Here is an 18913-nt window from a genome sequence, read left to right as displayed (position 1 = left end):
TTTTGGCTCAGTTTTGGGTCAGTTTCAGGTGTTTTCGGCTCAGTTTTGGCTCAGTTTCAGGTGTTTTCGGCTCAGTTTTGGGTCAGTTTCAGGTGTTTTTGGCTCAGTTTGGCTCAGTTTTGGGTCAGTTTCAGGTGTTTTCGGCTCAGTTTTGGGTCAGTTTCAGGTGTTTTTGGCTCAGTTTGGCTCAGTTTTGGGTCAGTTTCAGGTGTTTTTGGCTCAGTTTCAGGTGTTTTCGGCTCAGTTTTGGGTCAGTTTCAGGTGTTTTTGGCTCAGTTTGGCTCAGTTTTGGGTCAGTTTCAGGTGTTTTTGGGTCAGTTTCAGGTGTTTTTGGGTCAGTTTCAGGTGTTTTCGGCTCAGTTTTGGGTCAGTTTCAGGTGTTTTTGGGTCAGTTTCAGGTGATTTTGGGTCAGTTTCAGGTGATTTTGGGTCAGTTTGGGTCAGTTTCAGCTGTTTTTGGCTCAGTTTTGGCTCAGTTCAGGTGTTTTTGGGTCAGTTTTGGGTCAGTTTCAGTTGTTTTTGGCTCAGTTTTGGGTCAGTTTCAGGTGTTTTTGGCTCAGTTTTGGGTCAGTTTCAGCTGTTTTCAGCTCAGTTTTGGGTCAGTTTCAGATGTTTTTGGCTCAGTTTTGGGTCAGTTTGAGGTGTTTTTGGCTCAGTTTTGGGTCAGTTTCAGCTGTTTTCGGCTCAGTTTTGGGTCAGTTTCAGCTGTTTTCAGCTCAGTTTTGGGCTCAGTTTGAGGTGTTTTTGGCTCCGGTACCTCCCGGAACGGCAGCCTCCCTGTCAGCGCCAGCCCCAGCATCACCATCCTGGCCACCCAGAAGAACAGGATGTCATGTCCTGTCTCCAGCAGAGACCCCGGATAGAACACGGAGAGATCCTCAGTCTGTGGAACAGGCAGAGATCAGGGGCAGGAACACACCAAATACAGATACAGCCGGAAACAGACCAAATACACACAAATACACCCGAAAACAGCCCAAATACACACAAATACACACAGATACACACAGAAACACACCAAATACACCCCAAATACACCTAAATACACCCAAATACACCCAAATACAACCAAATACACCCCAAATACACACAGATACACACAGATAGACCCCAAATACACCCCAAATACACCTGAAAACAGCCCAAATACACCCAAATACACACAAATACACCCGAAAACACCCGAAAACAGCCCAAAAACAGCCCGAAACCAGCCCAAATACACACAAATACACACAGATACAGCCGGAAACAGACCAAAAACACCCAAAAACACACAAATACACCTGAAAACAGCCCAAATACACCCGAAAAACACCCAAATACACCCAAATACACCCGAAAACAGCCCAAAAACACACAAATACACCCCAAATACACCCAAATACACACAAATACACCCCAAATACACCCGAAAACAGCCCAAAACACCCCAAATACACCCCAAAACCAGCCCAAATACACCCCAAATACACCAAAATACACCCCAAATACACACAAATACACACAAATACACCCCAAAACCACACAAATACACCCAAATAGACCAAAATACACCCGAAAACAGCCCAAATACACCCCAAATACACCCAAATACACAAAAATAAACCCCAAATACACCCAAATACACCCCAAAAACAGCCCAAAACACCCAAAACCACCACAAATATACCCCAAAAACACTCAAGAAACACCCCAAATACACCCAAAACACCCCAAAACCACCCCAAAATGACCCCAAAAAGACCCAAAATGACCCAAAAAAGACCCCAAAATGGCCCCAAGATGACCAAAAAAAACCCTAAAATGACCCAAAATGACCCCAAAATGACCCCAAAGAGACCCCAAAACCACCCCAAAAAGACCCCCAAAAGACCCAAAAAGACCCCAAAATGACCCTGAAATGACTCAAAAAAGACCCCAAAACCAACCAAAAAAGACCCCTAAAACACCCCAAAATAACCCAAAATGACCCGAAAATGCCCCAAAATGCCCCAAACTGCCCCATAGACCCCCCAGTGCTCACCGGTTCCGGCCACCCGAAGATGGAGAAGGGGAAGAGGCCAGAGGAGAACCAGGTGTCCAGAACATCCTCATCTGGGGGGGACACAGGGACCCCATTGACACCCATTGATCCCATTGACACCCATTGATCCCATTGACACCCATTGACACCCATTGATCCCCATTGATCCCATTGATCCCCATTGATCCCCATTGACACCCATTGATCCCATTGACCCCATTGATCCCATTGATCCCCATTGATCCCCATTGATCCCATTGATCCCATTGATCCCCATTGACACCCATTGACACCCATTGACCCCATTGATCCCCATTGACCCCATTGATCCCCATTGATCCCATTGACACCCATTGACACCCATTGACCCCATTGATCCCCATTGACCCCATTGATCCCCATTGATCCCATTGACACCCATTGACACCCATTGATCCCCATTGATCCCCATTGATCCCATTGATCCCATTGATCCCATTGACCCCATTGACACCCATTGATCCCCATTGACACCCATTGATCCCATTGACACCCATTGATCCCCATTAATCCCCATTGACACCCATTGATCCCCATTGACACCCATTGATCCCCATTGATCCCATTGACACCCATTGACACCCATTGATCCCCATTGATCCCATTGATCCCATTGATCCCCATTGATCCCCATTGATCCCATTGACACCCATTGATCCCCATTGATCCCCATTGATCCCATTGACACCCATTGATCCCCATTGATCCCCATTGATCCCATTGACACCCATTGACACCCATTGATCCCCATTGATCCCCATTGATCCCATTGACACCCATTGATCCCCATTGATCCCCATTGATCCCATTGACACCCATTGATCCCCATTGATCCCATTGATCCCCATTGATCCCCATTGATCCCATTGACACCCATTGATCCCCATTGATCCCCATTGATCCCATTGACACCCATTGACACCCATTGACACCCATTGATCCCCATTGATCCCATTGATCCCCATTGATCCCCATTGACCCCATTGATCCCCATTGACCCCATTGATCCCATTGATCCCCATTGACCCCCATTGATCCCCATTACCCCATTACCCCCATTACCCCCTTTGTCCCCATTGACCCCATTGATCCCATTGACACCCATTGATCCCATTGATCCCCATTGATCCCCATTGACCGCATTGATCCCCACTGATCCCCATTGACCCCATTGATCCCCATTGACCCCATTGCCCCCATTGATCCCCATTGACCCCATGCTGACCCTGCCGCAGGGTCACGCGCTCTGGGGTCACGTGGAACCGTTTTGCTGCCTTCTCTCGAGCCTCTTCCTCAGTCCTCCCACTGACCCAGAACTTCCCATCCCCGTCCTGCAGAGACCATAGAGACTATAGAGACCATAGAGACTATAGAGAGAGACCATAGAGACTATAGAGACCATAGAGACTATAGAGACTATAGAGACCATAGAGACCATAGAGACTATAGAGACCATAGAGACTATAGAGACCATAGAGACTATAGAGACCATAGAGACCATAGAGACTATAGAGACCATAGAGACTATAGAGACCATAGAGACACATAGAGACACATAGAGACACATAGAGACCATAGAGACACATAGAGACCATAGAGACACATAGAGACACATAGAGACCATAGAGACACATAGAGACACATAGAGACCATAGAGACCATAGAGACCATAGAGACACATAGAGACACATAGAGACACATAGAGACCATAGAGACACATAGAGACCATAGAGACACATAGAGACACATAGAGACACATAGAGACCATAGAGACACATAGAGACTATAGAGACCATAGAGACTATAGAGACCATAGAGACTATAGAGACCATAGAGACCATAGAGACACATAGAGACACATAGAGACCATAGAGACACATAGAGACTATAGAGACCATAGAGACTATAGAGACCATAGAGACCATAGAGACACATAGAGACACATAGAGACACATAGAGACACATAGAGACCATAGAGACTATAGAGACCATAGAGACTATAGAGACCATAGAGACTATAGAGACCATAGAGACCATAGAGACACATAGAGACACATAGAGACCATAGAGACCATAGAGACACATAGAGACCATAGAGACACATAGAGACACATAGAGACACATAGAGACCATAGAGACCCATAGAGACCATAGAGACCATAGAGACCCATAGAGACCCATAGAGACACATAGAGACACATAGAGACCATAGAGACACATAGAGACCATAGAGACCATAGAGACACATAGAGACTATAGAGACCATAGAGACTATAGAGACCATAGAGACTATAGAGACCATAGAGACACATAGAGACCATAGAGACTATAGAGACTATAGAGACTATAGAGACTATAGAGACCATAGAGACCATAGAGACACATAGAGACACATAGAGACCATAGAGACACATAGAGACACATAGAGACACATAGAGACACATAGAGACCATAGAGACACATAGAGACCATAGAGACACATAGAGACACATAGAGACCATAGAGACACATAGAGACACATAGAGACACATAGAGACCATAGAGACCATAGAGACTATAGAGACCATAGAGACACATAGAGACCATAGAGACACATAGAGACCATAGAGACACATAGAGACCATAGAGACTATAGAGACTATAGAGACTATAGAGACTATAGAGACCATAGAGACCATAGAGACACATAGAGACACATAGAGACACATAGAGACCCATAGAGACACATAGAGACCATAGAGACACATAGAGACACATAGAGACCATAGAGACACATAGAGACACATAGAGACCATAGAGACCATAGAGACCATAGAGACACATAGAGACACATAGAGACACATAGCACCATCCCAGCCCCATAGCACCCCAGCCCCATAGCACCCCCCAGCCCCATAGCACCCCCAGCCCCATAGCACCCCCAGCCCCATAGCACCCCCCAGCCCCATAGCATCCCCCCAGCCCCATAGCATCCCAGTCCCATAGCACCCCCCCAGCCCCATAGCACCCCAGCCCCATAGCACCCCAGCCCCATAGCATCCCCCAGCCCCATAGCATCCCCCAGCCCCATAGCACCCCCCCAGCCCCATAGCACCCCCCCAGCCCCATAGCACCCCAGCCCCATAGCACCCCCAGCCCCATAGCACCCCAGCCCCATAGCACCCCAGCCCCATAGCATCCCCCAGCCCCATAGCATCCCCCAGCCCCATAGCACCCCCCCAGCCCCATAGCACCCCCCCAGCCCCATAGCATCCCCCCAGCCCCATAGCACCCCCCCCAGCCCCATAGCACCCCAGCCCCATAGCACCCCAGCCCCACAGCACCCCCAGCCCCATAGCACCACCCCAGCCCCATAGCACCCCCCAGCCCCATAGCATCCCCCAACCCCATAGCACCCCCCAGCCCCATAGCACCCCAGCCCCATAGCATCCCCCAGCCCCATAGCATCCCCCCAGCCCCATAGCAGCCCCCAGCCCCATAGCATCCCCCCAGCCCCATAGCAGCCCCCAGCCCCATAGCATCCCCCCAGCCCCATAGCATCCCAGCCCCATAGCATCCCCCAGCCCCATAGCATCCCCCCAGCCCCATAGCACCACCCCAGCCCCATAGCATCCCAGCCTCAAAGCACCCCCCCAGCCCCATAGCATCCCCCCAGCCCCATAGCACCCCCCCAGCCCCATAGCACCCCAGCCCCATAGCACCCCAGCCCCACAGCATCCCCCAGCCCCATAGCACCACCCCAGCCCCATAGCATCCCCCCAGCCCCATAGCATCCCAGCCCCATAGCACCCCCAGCCCCATAGCACCACCCCAGCCCCATAGCACCCCAGCCCCATAGCACCCCCAGCCCCATAGCACCACCCCAGCCCCATAGCACCCCAGCCCCATAGCACCCCCAGCCCCATAGCACCACCCCAGCCCCATAGCACCCCCAGCCCCATAGCACCCCCCCAGCCCCATAGCATCCCCCCAGCCCCATAGCATCCCAGCCCCATAGCACCCCAGCCCCATAGCACCACCCCAGCCCCATAGCACCACCCCAGCCCCATAGCACCCCAGCCCCATAGCATCCCCCAGCCCCATAGCATCCCCCCAGCCCCATAGCATCCCCCCAGCCCCATAGCACCCCAGCCCCATAGCATCCCCCAGCCCCATAGCATCCCCCAGCCCCATAGCACTCCAGCCCCATAGCACCCCCCAGCTCCATAGCACCCCCCAGCCCCATAGCACCCCCCAGCCCCATAGCACCCCCAGCCCCATAGCATCCCCCCAGCCCCATAGCACCACCCCAGCCCCATAGCATCCCCCCAGCCCCATAGCACCCCAGCCCCATAGCACCCCAGCCCCATAGCACCACCCCAGCCCCATAGCACCACCCCAGCCCCATAGCACCCCAGCCCCATAGCACCCCAGCCCCATAGCACCACCCCAGCCCCATAGCATCCCCCCAGCCCCATAGCATCCCAGCCCCATAGCATCCCAGCCCCATAGCACACCAGCCCCATAGCACCCCAGCCCCATAGCATCCCCCAGCCCCATAGCACCCCAGCCCCATAGCATCCCCCCAGCCCCATAGCATCCCAGCCCCATAGCATCCCAGCCCCATAGCACCCCAGCCCCATAGCATCCCCCAGCCCCATAGCACCCCAGCCCCTTAGCATCCCCCCAGCCCCATAGCATCCCCCCAGCCCCATAGCACCCCAGCCCCATAGCACCCCAGCCCCATAGCATCCCAGCCCCATAGCACACCAGCCCCATAGCATCCCAGCCCCATAGCACACCAGCCCCATAGCATCCCAGCCCCATAGCACCCCAGCCCCATAGCACCCCCAGCCCCATAGCACCCCAGCCCCATAGCACCCCCAGCCCCATAGCACCCCCCCAGCCCCGTAGTATCCCCCAGCCCCATAGCACCCCCAGCCCCATAGCACCCCAGCCCCATAGCATCCCAGCCCCATAGCACCCCAGCCCCATAGCACCCCCAGCCCCATAGCACCCCAGCCCCATAGCATCCCCCAGCCCCATAGCACCCCAGCCCCATAGCACCCCCCAGCCCCATAGCATCCCCCAGCCCCATAGCACCCCCAGCCCCATAGCACCCCAGCCCCATAGCACCCCAGCCCCATAGCACCCCCCAGCCCCATAGCATCCCCCCAGCCCCATAGCACCCCCAGCCCCATAGCACCCCAGCCCCATAGCACCCCCAGCCCCATAGCACCCCCAGCCCCATAGCATCCCAGCCCCATAGCACCCCCAGCCCCATAGCACCCCAGCCCCATAGCACCCCCAGCCCCATAGCACCCCCAGCCCCATAGCACCCCCAGCCCCATAGCACCCCAGCCCCATAGCACCCCAACCCCATAGCACCCCCAGCCCCATAGCACCCCCAGCCCCATAGCACCCCAGCCCCATAGCACCCCCAGCCCCATAGCACCCCCCCAGCCCCATAGCACCCCCAGCCCCATAGCACCCCAGCCCCATAGCACCACCCCAGCCCCATAGCACCCCAGCCCCATAGCACCCCAGCCCCATAGCACCCCCCCAGCCCCATAGCACCCCCAGCCCCATAGCACCCCAGCCCCATAGCACCCCCAGCCCCATAGCACCCCCAGCCCCATAGCACACCCCAGCCCCATAGCATCCCAGCCCCATAGCACCCCAGCCCCATAGCATCCCAGCCCCATAGCACACCAGCCCCATAGCATCCCAGCCCCATAGCACCCCAGCCCCATAGCACCCCAGCCCCATAGCATCCCCCCAGCCCCATAGCATCCCAGCCCCATAGCACCCCAGCCCCATAGCATCCCAGCCCCATAGCACCCCAGCCCCATAGCACACCCCAGCCCCATAACACCCCAGCCCCATAGCACCCCCAGCCCCATAGCACCCCAGCCCCATAGCACCCCAGCCCCATAGCATCCCAGCCCCATAGCACACCAGCCCCATAGCATCCCTGCACCCCATAGCAGCCTGCAGCCCCATAACACCTCCCAGCCCCATAGCGAGCCCCATAGCATCCCCCAGCCCCATAGCACCCCCAGCCCCATAGCACCACCCCAGCCCCATAGCACCCCCCCAGCCCCATAGCACCATCCCAGCCCCATAGCATCCCCCCAGCCCCATAGCACCCCCAGCCCCATAGTACCCCAGCCCCATAGCACCCCCAGCCCCATAGCACCCCAGCCCCATAGCACCCCCAGCCCCATAGCACCCCAGCCCCATAGCACCCCCAGCCCCATAGCACCCCAGCCCCATAGCACCCCAGCCCCATAGCACCCCCCAGCCCCATAGCATCCCAGCCCCATAGCACCCCAGCCCCATAGCACCCCAGCCCCATAGCATCCCAGCCCCATAGCACCCCCAGCCCCATAGCACCCCAGCCCCATAGCACCCCAGCCCCATAGCACCCCAGCCCCATAGCACCCCCAGCCCCATAGCATCCCAGCCCCATAGCACCCCAGCCCCATAGCACCCCCAGCCCCATAGTACCCCAGCCCCATAGCACCCCCAGCCCCATAGCACCCCAGCCCCATAGCACCCCCAGCCCCATAGCACCCCAGCCCCATAGCACCCCCAGCCCCATAGCACCCCAGCCCCATAGCACCCCAGCCCCATAGCACCCCCCAGCCCCATAGCATCCCAGCCCCATAGCACCCCAGCCCCATAGCACCCCAGCCCCATAGCATCCCAGCCCCATAGCATCCCCCAGCCCCATAGCACCCCCCCAGCCCCATAGCGCCCCCAGCCCCATAGCACCCCAGCCCCATAGCACCCCAGCCCCATAGCACCCCCAGCCCCATAGCACCCCAGCCCCATAGCACCACCCCAGCCCCATAGCACCCCAGCCCCATAGCACCCCAGCCCCATAGCACCCCCAGCCCCATAGCACCCCAGCCCCATAGCACCCCAGCCCCATAGCACACCAGCCCCATAGCACCCCAGCCCCATAGCACCCCCCCAGCCCCATAGCACCCCAGCCCCATACCATCCCCCCAGCCCCATAGCACCCCAGCCCCATAGCACCCCCAGCCCCATAGCATCCCAGCCCCATAGCACCCCCCCAGCCCCATAGCACCCCCCCAGCCCCATAGCATCCCAGCCCCATAGCACCCCAGCCCCATAGCACCCCAGCCCCATAGCACCCCAGCCCCATAGCGCCCCCAGCCCCACACTGACCTTGCCGGGGGGGATGTTGGGGTCATCAATGGTGATGAAGTAAGCAGGGATGCGATGGCCCCACCAGAGCTGGCGAGAGATGCACCAATCCCTATGGGGGGGGACATTGGGGTCAGCCCCATAGCAAGGGGGCCCTATGGGATCCCTATAGGGCTGTGGGGTTTGGGGCTGTGGGGCAGGTCTATGGGGCAGCAATGTGGGTCAGTACCAGGCAGGGCTGGGCTCAGGTCTGTGGGTTGCTATGGGTCACGCTGTGGGTCATGCTGTGGGTCACGCTATGGGTCATGCTATGGGTCATGCTATGGGTCATGCTATGGGTAACGCTATGGGTCATGCTATGGGTCATGCTGTGGGTCATGCTGTGGGTCACGCTATGGGTCATGCTATGGGTCATGCTATGGGTCATGCTATGGGTCATGCTATGGGTCACGCTATGGGTCATGCTATGGGTCATGCTATGGGTCATGCTATGGGTCATGCTATGGGTCACGCTATGGGTCACGCTGTGGGTCACGCTATGGGTCATGCTGTGGGTCATGCTATGGGTCACGCTGTGGGTCACGCTATGGGTCATGCTGTGGGTCACACTATGGGTCATGCTATGGGTCATGCTGTGGGTCACACTATGGGTCATGCTATGGGTCATGCTGTGGGTCAGGCTATGGGTCACACTGTGGGTCATGCTGTGGGTCACACTATGGGTCATGCTATGGGTCATGCTGTGGGTCATGCTGTGGGTCATGCTGTGGGTCATGCTATGGGTCATGCTGTGGGTCACACTATGGGTCATGCTATGGGTCACGCTATGGGTCATGCTGTGGGTCACGCTGTGGGTCACACTATGGGTCATGCTATGGGTCATGCTATGGGTCATGCTATGGGTCATGCTATGGGTCACACTATGGGTCACGCTATGGGTCACGCTGTGGGTCATGCTGTGGGTTGCTATGGGTCATGCTGTGGGTCATGCTATGGGTCATGCTATGGGTCATGCTGTGGGTCACACTATGGGTCATGCTATGGGTCATGCTATGGGTCATGCTATGGGTCATGCTATGGGTCATGCTGTGGGTTGCTATGGGTCATGCTGTGGGTTGCTATGGGTCATGCTATGGGTCACGCTATGGCTCACGCTATGGGTCGCCGTGGGTCCCTATGGGTCTCTATGTGTCCCTGTTGGTCCCTACGTGTCTCCATGGGGTCACTGTGGGTCCCTATGTGTCTCTATGAGTCCCTATGGGGTCACTATGGGTCTCTATGGGTTGCTGTGGGTTGCTATGGGGTCTCTATGGGGTCTCTATGTGTCTCTATGTGTCTCTATGGGTCTCTATGGGTCTCTATGGTCTCTATGTGTCTCTATGTGTCTCTATGTGTCTCTATGTGTCTCTATGGTCTCTATGTGTCTCTATGTGTCTCTATGTGTCTCTATGGTCTCTATGTGTCTCTATGTGTCTCTATGTGTCTCTATGGGTCTCTATGTGTCTCTATGGTCTCTATGTGTCTCTATGTGTCTCTATGTGTCTCTATGGTCTCTATGGTCTCTATGTGTCTCTATGTGTCTCTATGGTCTCTATGTGTCTCTATGTGTCTCTATGTGTCTCTATGTGTCTCTATGTGTCTCTATGTGTCTCTATGGTCTCTATGTGTCTCTATGTGTCTCTATGGGTCTCTATGGGTCTCTATAGTCTCTATGGTCTCTATGGTCTCTATGTGTCTCTATGGTCTCTATGTGTCTCTATGTGTCTCTATGGTCTCTATGGGTCTCTATGGGTCTCTATAGTCTCTATGGTCTCTATGGTCTCTATGTGTCTCTATGGTCTCTATGTGTCTCTATGTGTCTCTATGGTCTCTATGTGTCTCTATGTGTCTCTATGGGTCTCTATGGGTCTCTATAGTCTCTATGGTCTCTATGGTCTCTATGGTCTCTATGTGTCTCTATGGTCTCTATGTGTCTCTATGTGTCTCTATGTGTCTCTATGGGTCTCTATGGTCTCTATGGTCTCTATGGTCTCTATGGGTCTCTATGGTCTCTATGTGTCTCTATGGTCTGTATGGTCTCTATGGTCTCTATGGGTCTCTATAGTCTCTATGGTCTCTATGGTCTCTATGGTCTCTATGGGTCTCTATGTGTCTCTATGTGTCTCTGTGTGTCTCTATGTGTCTCTATGTGTCTCTATGGGTCTCTATAGTCTCTATGGTCTCTATGGTCTCTATGGTCTCTATGGTCTCTATGTGTCTCTATGTTCTCTATGTGTCTCTATGGTCTCTATGGTCTCTATGGTCTCTATGTGCCTCTATGGTCTCTATGGTCTCTATGGTCTCTATGTGTCTCTATGGTCTCTATGTGTCTCTATGGTCTCTATGGTCTCTATGGTCTCTATGGTCTCTATGTGTCTCTATGTGTCTCTATGTGTCTCTATGTGTCTCTATGTGTCTCTATGGTCTCTATGTGTCTCTATGGTCTCTATGTGTCTCTATGGTCTCTATGTGTCTCTATGTGTCTCTATGTGTCTCTATGTGTCTCTATGTGTCTCTATGGTCTCTATGTGTCTCTATGGTCTCTATGTGTCTCTATGTGTCTCTATGTGTCTCTATGTGTCTCTATGGTCTCTATGTGTCTCTATGTGTCTCTATGGGTCTCTATGGGTCTCTATGGGTCTCTATGTGTCTCTATGGTCTCTATGTGTCTCTATGGTCTCTATGGGTCTCTATGTGTCTCTATGTGTCTCTATGTGTCTCTATGTGTCTCTATGTGTCTCTATGTGTCTCTATGTGTCTCTATGTCACTCACCGGATGTTGTCCATCCACTGCAGCCATGTCCGTGTGTGAGCCGCCGGCCGCAGCCTCAGTTCCCCCCCCCTGACAACAGCAGCAGCTGCTGCAGCCAGAGCTGAGCAGCGAAGGAACCACTGGGGGCGCAGGACAGGCTCCAGCACGTCCTGGGACCGGCTGCGGACAGAGAGACATTGAGAGCCCATAGGGATCCATTGGGATCCATTGATACCCATGGGGATCCATTGGGATCCATTGATAACCATTGGTAACCATTGAGAGCCATTGGGATCCATTGATAACCACTGACACCCATTGGGATCCATTGATAACCATTGACACCCATTGGGATCCATTGATAACCATTGACACCCATTGGGATCCATTGATAACCATTGGTACCCATTGATACCCATTGACACCCCATAGGGATCCATTGGGATCCATTGATCCCATTGGTAACCATTGACACCCATTGACATCCACTGATAACCATTGATCCCATTGGTACCCATTGATAACCATTGACACCCATTGATACCCATTGACATCCACTGATAACCATTGATGCCATTGATACCCATTGAGAGCCATTGATACCCATTGAGACCCATTGGGATCCATTGGGATCCATTGATAACCATTGACACCCATTGAGAGCCATTGGTGCCCATTGAGAGCCATTGATACCCATTGGTACCCATTGACACCCATTGACATCCACTGATAACCATTGATCCCATTGATACCCATTGAGAGCCATTGATACCCATTGACACCCATTGACACCCATTGATACCCACTGAGACCCATTGATACCCATTGATACCCATTGACACCCATTGATACCCATTGATAACCATTGATACCCATTGACACCCATTGAGAGCCATTGATGCCCATTGATACCCATTGACACCCACTGACACCCACTGAGCCCCACTGATACCCATTGACACCCATTGATGCCCATTGAGAGCCATTGAGAGCCATTGGTACCCATTGATATCCATTGACACCCATTGACACCCATTGATACTATTGGTACCCACTGATACTCTTTGAGACCCATTGATAACCATTGACACCCATTGATCCCATTGGCACCCATTGATAACCATTGATAACCATTGATACCCATTGACACCCATTGGTACCCATTGACACCCATTGACACCTATTGGTACCCATTGATACCCATTAACACCCATTGATCCCATTGACACCCATTGGTACCATTGGCACCCATTGATAACCATTGATACCCACTGGTACCCATTGATGCCCATTGGTACCCATTGATGCCCACTGATAACCATTGGTACCATTGGCACCCATTGATAACCATTGATACCCACTGGTACCCATTGATGCCTATTGGTACCCATTGACATCCATTGACCCCATTGACCCCCATAGATCCCCATTGCCCCCACCTGCAGATGGGCACCACCATGGGGTTCTCAGTGACCCCCCGGAACAGCCCCCGCTCCTTCAGTGCCTCCATCACTGCAGTGCGGGCCTGGAACCGCGGCATGCCCTGTGGGGAGACAGACCCCATAGCACCCCATAGAGACCCATAGAGACCCATTGAGACCCATAGAGCACATAGAGCACCATAGAGACCCATAGAGACACATAGAGACCCATAGAGCCCATAGAGCACCATAGAGACCCATAGAGAACATAGAGCCCATAGCACCCCATAGAGCCACATAGAACCCATAGACCCCATAGCGCCCCATCAGCCCATAGAACCCCACAGAGCCACATAGAGCCCATAGAGACCCATAGAGACCCATAGAGCCCCATAGAGCCCCATAGCGCCCCATAGAGCCCATAGCACCCCATAGCGCCCCATAGAGCCCCATAGAGACCCATAGAGCCCCAAATAGACCCATAGAGCCCCATAGAGCCCATAGCACCCCATAGCACCCCATAGAGACCCATAGAGCCCCATAGAGCCCATAGAGCCCCATAGAGCACATAGAGACCCATAGAGACCCATAGAGCCCATAGAGCCCCATAGAGACCCATAGAGCCCATAGAGCCCATAGCGCCCCATAGAGCCACAGAGAACCTAAGCATCCCATAGCGCCCCATAGCGCCCCACAGAGCCCATAGAACCCCATAGAGCCACATAGAGCCCATAGCACCCCATAAAGCCCCATAGCGCCCCATAGAGCCCATAGAGCCCATAGCACCCCATAGCGCCCCATAGAGCCCCATAGCGCCCCATAGAGCCCCATAGAGCCCATAGAGACCCATAGAGCCCCATAGCACCCCATAGAGCCCCATAGAGCCCATAGAGCCCCATAGCGCCCCATAGAGCCCATAGAGCCCCATAGCGCCCCATAGCACCCCATAGAGCCCATAGCACCCCATAGCGCCCCATAGCACCCCATAGAGCCCATAGCACCCCATAGAGCCCATAGGACCCCATAGCGCCCCATAGCACCCCATAGAGCCCCATAGCGCCCCACACACCAGGAAGGGGGGGGGCACGTCCTGCAGCCGCCCCTCATCGTCCAGGATGCAGGGGGAGGGCAGATGGTGTCGCTGACCCACATCGAAGTCGGTGGCGTCATGGCCGGGGGTGACCTTGACTGCACCTGGGGGGGAGGAGAGAACATAGAGACCATAGAGACACATAGAGACCCATAGAGACACATAGAGACACATAGAGACCCATAGAGACACATAGAGACACATAGAGACCATAGAGACACATAGAGACCCATAGAGACACATAGAGACACATAGAGACACATAGAGACACATAGAGACCATAGAGACACATAGAGACCATAGAGACACATAGAGACACATAGAGACACATAGAGACACATAGAGACACATAGAGACACATAGAGACCATAGAGACACATAGAGACACATAGAGACCATAGAGACCATAGAGACCATAGAGACACATAGAGATACATAGAGACCATAGAGACACATAGAGACCATAGAGACACATAGAGACCCATAGAGACCATAGAGACACATAGAGACCATAGAGACACATAGAGACCCATAGAGACCATAGAGACACATAGAGACCATAGAGACACATAGAGACACATAGAGACCCATAGAGACCATAGAGACACATAGAGACACATAGAGACACATAGAGACCCATAGAGACACATAGAGACCATAGAGACACATAGAGACACATAGAGACCATAGAGACACATAGAGACCCATAGAGACACATAGAGACCATAGAGACCCATAGAGACCATAGAGACACATAGAGACACATAGAGACCATAGAGACACATAGAGACCCATAGAGACCCATAGAGACACATAGAGACCCATAGAGACCATAGAGACCCATAGAGACCCATAGAGACCCATAGAGACACATAGAGACCATAGAGACCCATAGAGACCCATAGAGACCCATAGAGACCCATAGAGACCCATAGAGACCATAGAGACCCATAGAGACACATAGAGACACATAGAGACACATAGAGACCATAGAGACCCATAGAGACACATAGAGACCATAGAGACCATAGAGACACATAGAGACCCATAGAGATCATAGAGACCCCATAGAAACCCATAGGGACCAATAGAGGGAGACCCATAGAGAAAGACCATAGAGCCCCCACAGACCCCATAGCGCCCCATAGAGCCCCATAGACCCCCCATAGAGCCCCATAGACCCCCCATAGCGCCCCATAGAGCCCCATAGAGCCCCCATAGAGCCCCATAGACCCCCCATAGCGCCCCATAGACCCCCCATAGAGCCCGATAGACCCCCCATAGAGCCTCACAGACCCCACAGACCCCATAGACCCCACAGACCCCATAGAGACCACAGAGCCCCATAGACCCCCCATAGCACCCCATAGAGCCCCATAGACCCCCCATAGAGCCCCATAGACCCCCCACAGACCCCATAGACCCCCCATAGTGCCCCATAGAGCCCCACAGACCCCACAGACCCCATATACCCCATAGACCCCATAGAGACCACAGAGCCCCATAGACCCCCATAGCACCCCATAGAGCCCCATAGACCCCCCATAGAGCCCCATAGAGCCCCACAGACTCCATAGACCCCCCATAGAGCCCCATAGACCCCATAGACCCCCCATATAGCCCCATATACCCCATAGACCCCATATACCCCATAGACCCCATTGACCCCATAGACCCCATAGACCCCATAGACACCCCATATAGCCCCATATACCCCATAGACCCCATATACCCCATACACCCCATAGACCCCATAGAGCCCCATATACCCCATATACCCCATATACCCCATAGAGCCCCATATACCCCATATACCCCATATACCCCATATACCCCATTGACCCCATATACCCCATTGACCCCATATACCCCATATACCCCATATACCCCATAGACCCCATATACCCCATATACCCCATAGACCCCCCATAGAGCCCCATATACCCCATAGAGCCCCACAGACCCCATAGACCCCATATACCCCATAGAGCCCCATAGACCCCATAGACCCCATATACCCCATAGCCCCTCACCGGTGCCGAACTGTGGGTCCACGAACGGGTCATGCAGCACCGGCAGCCTCTGCCCCGTGAACGGGTGCACCACGTGACGGCCCCGGAGGTGCTGGGGAGGGGGCGGGGCTTGGGTCAGGCCACACCCACACCGACACACCCCCTATGGGGAAGCCACGCCCCCATTGGCTGAGACCACGCCCCCATTTGAAGCTACTCCTATTGGTTGAAGCCACGCCCCCATTGGATTAAGCCACGCCCCCATTTGAAGCCACTCCCGTTGGCTGAAGCCACGCCCCCATTGGGCGAAACCACGCCCCCATTGGCTGAAACCACGCCCCCATTCGAAGCCCCTCCCATTGGCTCAAGCCACGCCCCCATAGGCTGAAGCCACGCCTCTATTGGCCGAAACCACGCCCCCATATGCTGAAGCCACGCCCCCATTGGCTGAAGCCACGCCCCCATTGGCCGAAACCACGCCCCCATTTGAAGCCACTCCCATTGGCTGAAGCCACGCCCCCATTGGCCGAAACCACGCCCCCATTTGAAGCCACGCCCCTAATGGCTGAAGCCACGCCCCATTGGTCGAAACCACGCCCCTATTGGTTGAAGCCACACCCACATTGGCCGAAGCCACGCCCCCATTTGAAGCCACGCCCCCATTGGCTGAAACCACGCCCCCATTTGAAGCAGCTCCCATTGGTTAAAGCCACGCCCCCATTGGCCGAAACCACGCCCCCATTGGTTGAAGCCACGCCCCCATTGGCCGAAACCACGCCCCCATTTGAAGCCACTCCCATTGGTTCAAGCCACGCCCCCATTGGCCGAAGCTACGCCCCCATTTGAAGCCACGCCCCCTGGCTAAAACCACGCCCCCATTGGGTGAAGTCACACCCCCATTTGAAGCCACTCCCATTGGCTGAAGTCACGCCCCCATTGGCTGAAGCCACGCCCCCATTTGAAGCCACTCCCATTGGCCGAAACCACGCCCCCATTTGAAGCCACGCCCCCATTTGAAGCCACGCCCCCTGGCTAAAACCACGCCCCCATTGGGTGAAGTCACGCCCCCATTGACCGAAACCACGCCCCCATTTGAAGCCACTCCCATTGGTTGAAGCCACGCCCCCATTTGAAGCCACTCCCATTGGCTGAAGCCACGCCCCCATTTGGTCGAAACCACGCCCCCATTTGAAGCCACTCCCATTGGCTCAAGCCACGCCCCCATTGGATGAAACCACGCCCCCATTCGAAGCCACTCCCATTGGTTGAAGCCACCCCCCATTGGCTGAAACCACGCCCCCATTGGCCGGAACCACGCCCGCATTGGAAGCCACGCCCCCATTGGCTGAAACCACGCCCCCATTGGCTGAAACCACGCCCCCATTTGAAGCCACTCCTATTGGTTGAAGCCACGCCCCCATTGACCGAAGCCACGCCCCCATTTGAAGCTACTACTATTTGCTGAAGCCACGCCCCCATTGGCTGAAGCCACGCCCCCATTTGAAACCACGCCCCCATTTGAAACCACGCCCCCCATTTGAAGCCCCTCCCATTGGATCAAGCCCCGCCCCCATTGGCTGAAGCCACGCCCCCCTTTGAAGCCCCGCCCCCTTAGCCTGTAGCCCCGCCCCCTTCCCCAAGCCCCGCCCTCTCCCCAAGCCCCGCCCCCTCCCCTAGCCCCGCCCCTCACCGTGTACCGCGGGTCCTCAGGGTGAACGGCCACAGCCACATCCCCCAGCATCGTCTCCAGCCTCGTTGTGGCCACGACCACCTCCTGCCCCCCCCCTGCCCCATAGACACCCATAGACAGCTATGGGGCAGCCCCATAGACACCACACACAGCTATGGGGCAGCCCCATAGACACCCATAGACAGCTATGGGGCAGCCCCATAGACACCACACACAGCTATGGGGCAGCCCCATAGACACCCATAGACAGCTATGGGGCAGCCCCATAGACACCACACACAGCTATGGGGCAGCCCCATAGACACCCATAGACAGCTATGGGGCAGCCCCATAGATACCCCCCATAGACACCACACACAGCTATGGGGCAGCCCCATAGACACCACACACAGCTATGGGGCAGCCCCATAGACACCACACACAGCTATGGGGCAGCCCCACATATATAGCCCCATGTAAGTCCTTAACCCCCTATGGGTCTCCCCATACATGTGTCCCCCCATCTCCTATGGGTCCCACCCCATAGATACTCCACCTGTTATGGGTCCTACCCCATAGAGACCCCCCTATGGGTCCTGCATCTCCTATGGGTCCCACCCCATAGCGACCCCGCTATGGGTCCTGCATCTCCTATGGGTCCCACCCCATAGCGACCCCCCTATGGGTCCCACCCCATAGCGACCCCCCTA

General features: G+C 54.9%; 1 protein-coding gene across 1 annotated transcript in view; it reads right to left on the bottom strand.

Moving 5' to 3' along the window:
* LOC117437816 (valine--tRNA ligase-like) overlaps nt 1-18913 on the bottom strand; it is a 62647-nt gene that overhangs the window by 20092 nt on the left and 23642 nt on the right. The window contains exons 9-17 of the mRNA XM_034072460.1: nt 18225-18319; nt 16556-16646; nt 14502-14626; nt 13451-13554; nt 12033-12191; nt 9242-9332; nt 3291-3396; nt 2027-2097; nt 758-883 (exon numbers count right to left, since the gene is read on the bottom strand). Of these exons, the coding sequence (XP_033928351.1) occupies nt 758-883; nt 2027-2097; nt 3291-3396; nt 9242-9332; nt 12033-12191; nt 13451-13554; nt 14502-14626; nt 16556-16646; nt 18225-18319 (968 nt within the window). The remainder of the gene's footprint in view (nt 1-757; nt 884-2026; nt 2098-3290; nt 3397-9241; nt 9333-12032; nt 12192-13450; nt 13555-14501; nt 14627-16555; nt 16647-18224; nt 18320-18913) is intronic.

Source organism: Melopsittacus undulatus, chromosome 28 (genome assembly GCF_012275295.1).
Source record: "Melopsittacus undulatus isolate bMelUnd1 chromosome 28, bMelUnd1.mat.Z, whole genome shotgun sequence".
Lineage (NCBI taxonomy): Eukaryota > Metazoa > Chordata > Aves > Psittaciformes > Psittaculidae > Melopsittacus > Melopsittacus undulatus.
This window is presented reverse-complemented; position numbering and strand designations above follow the sequence as displayed.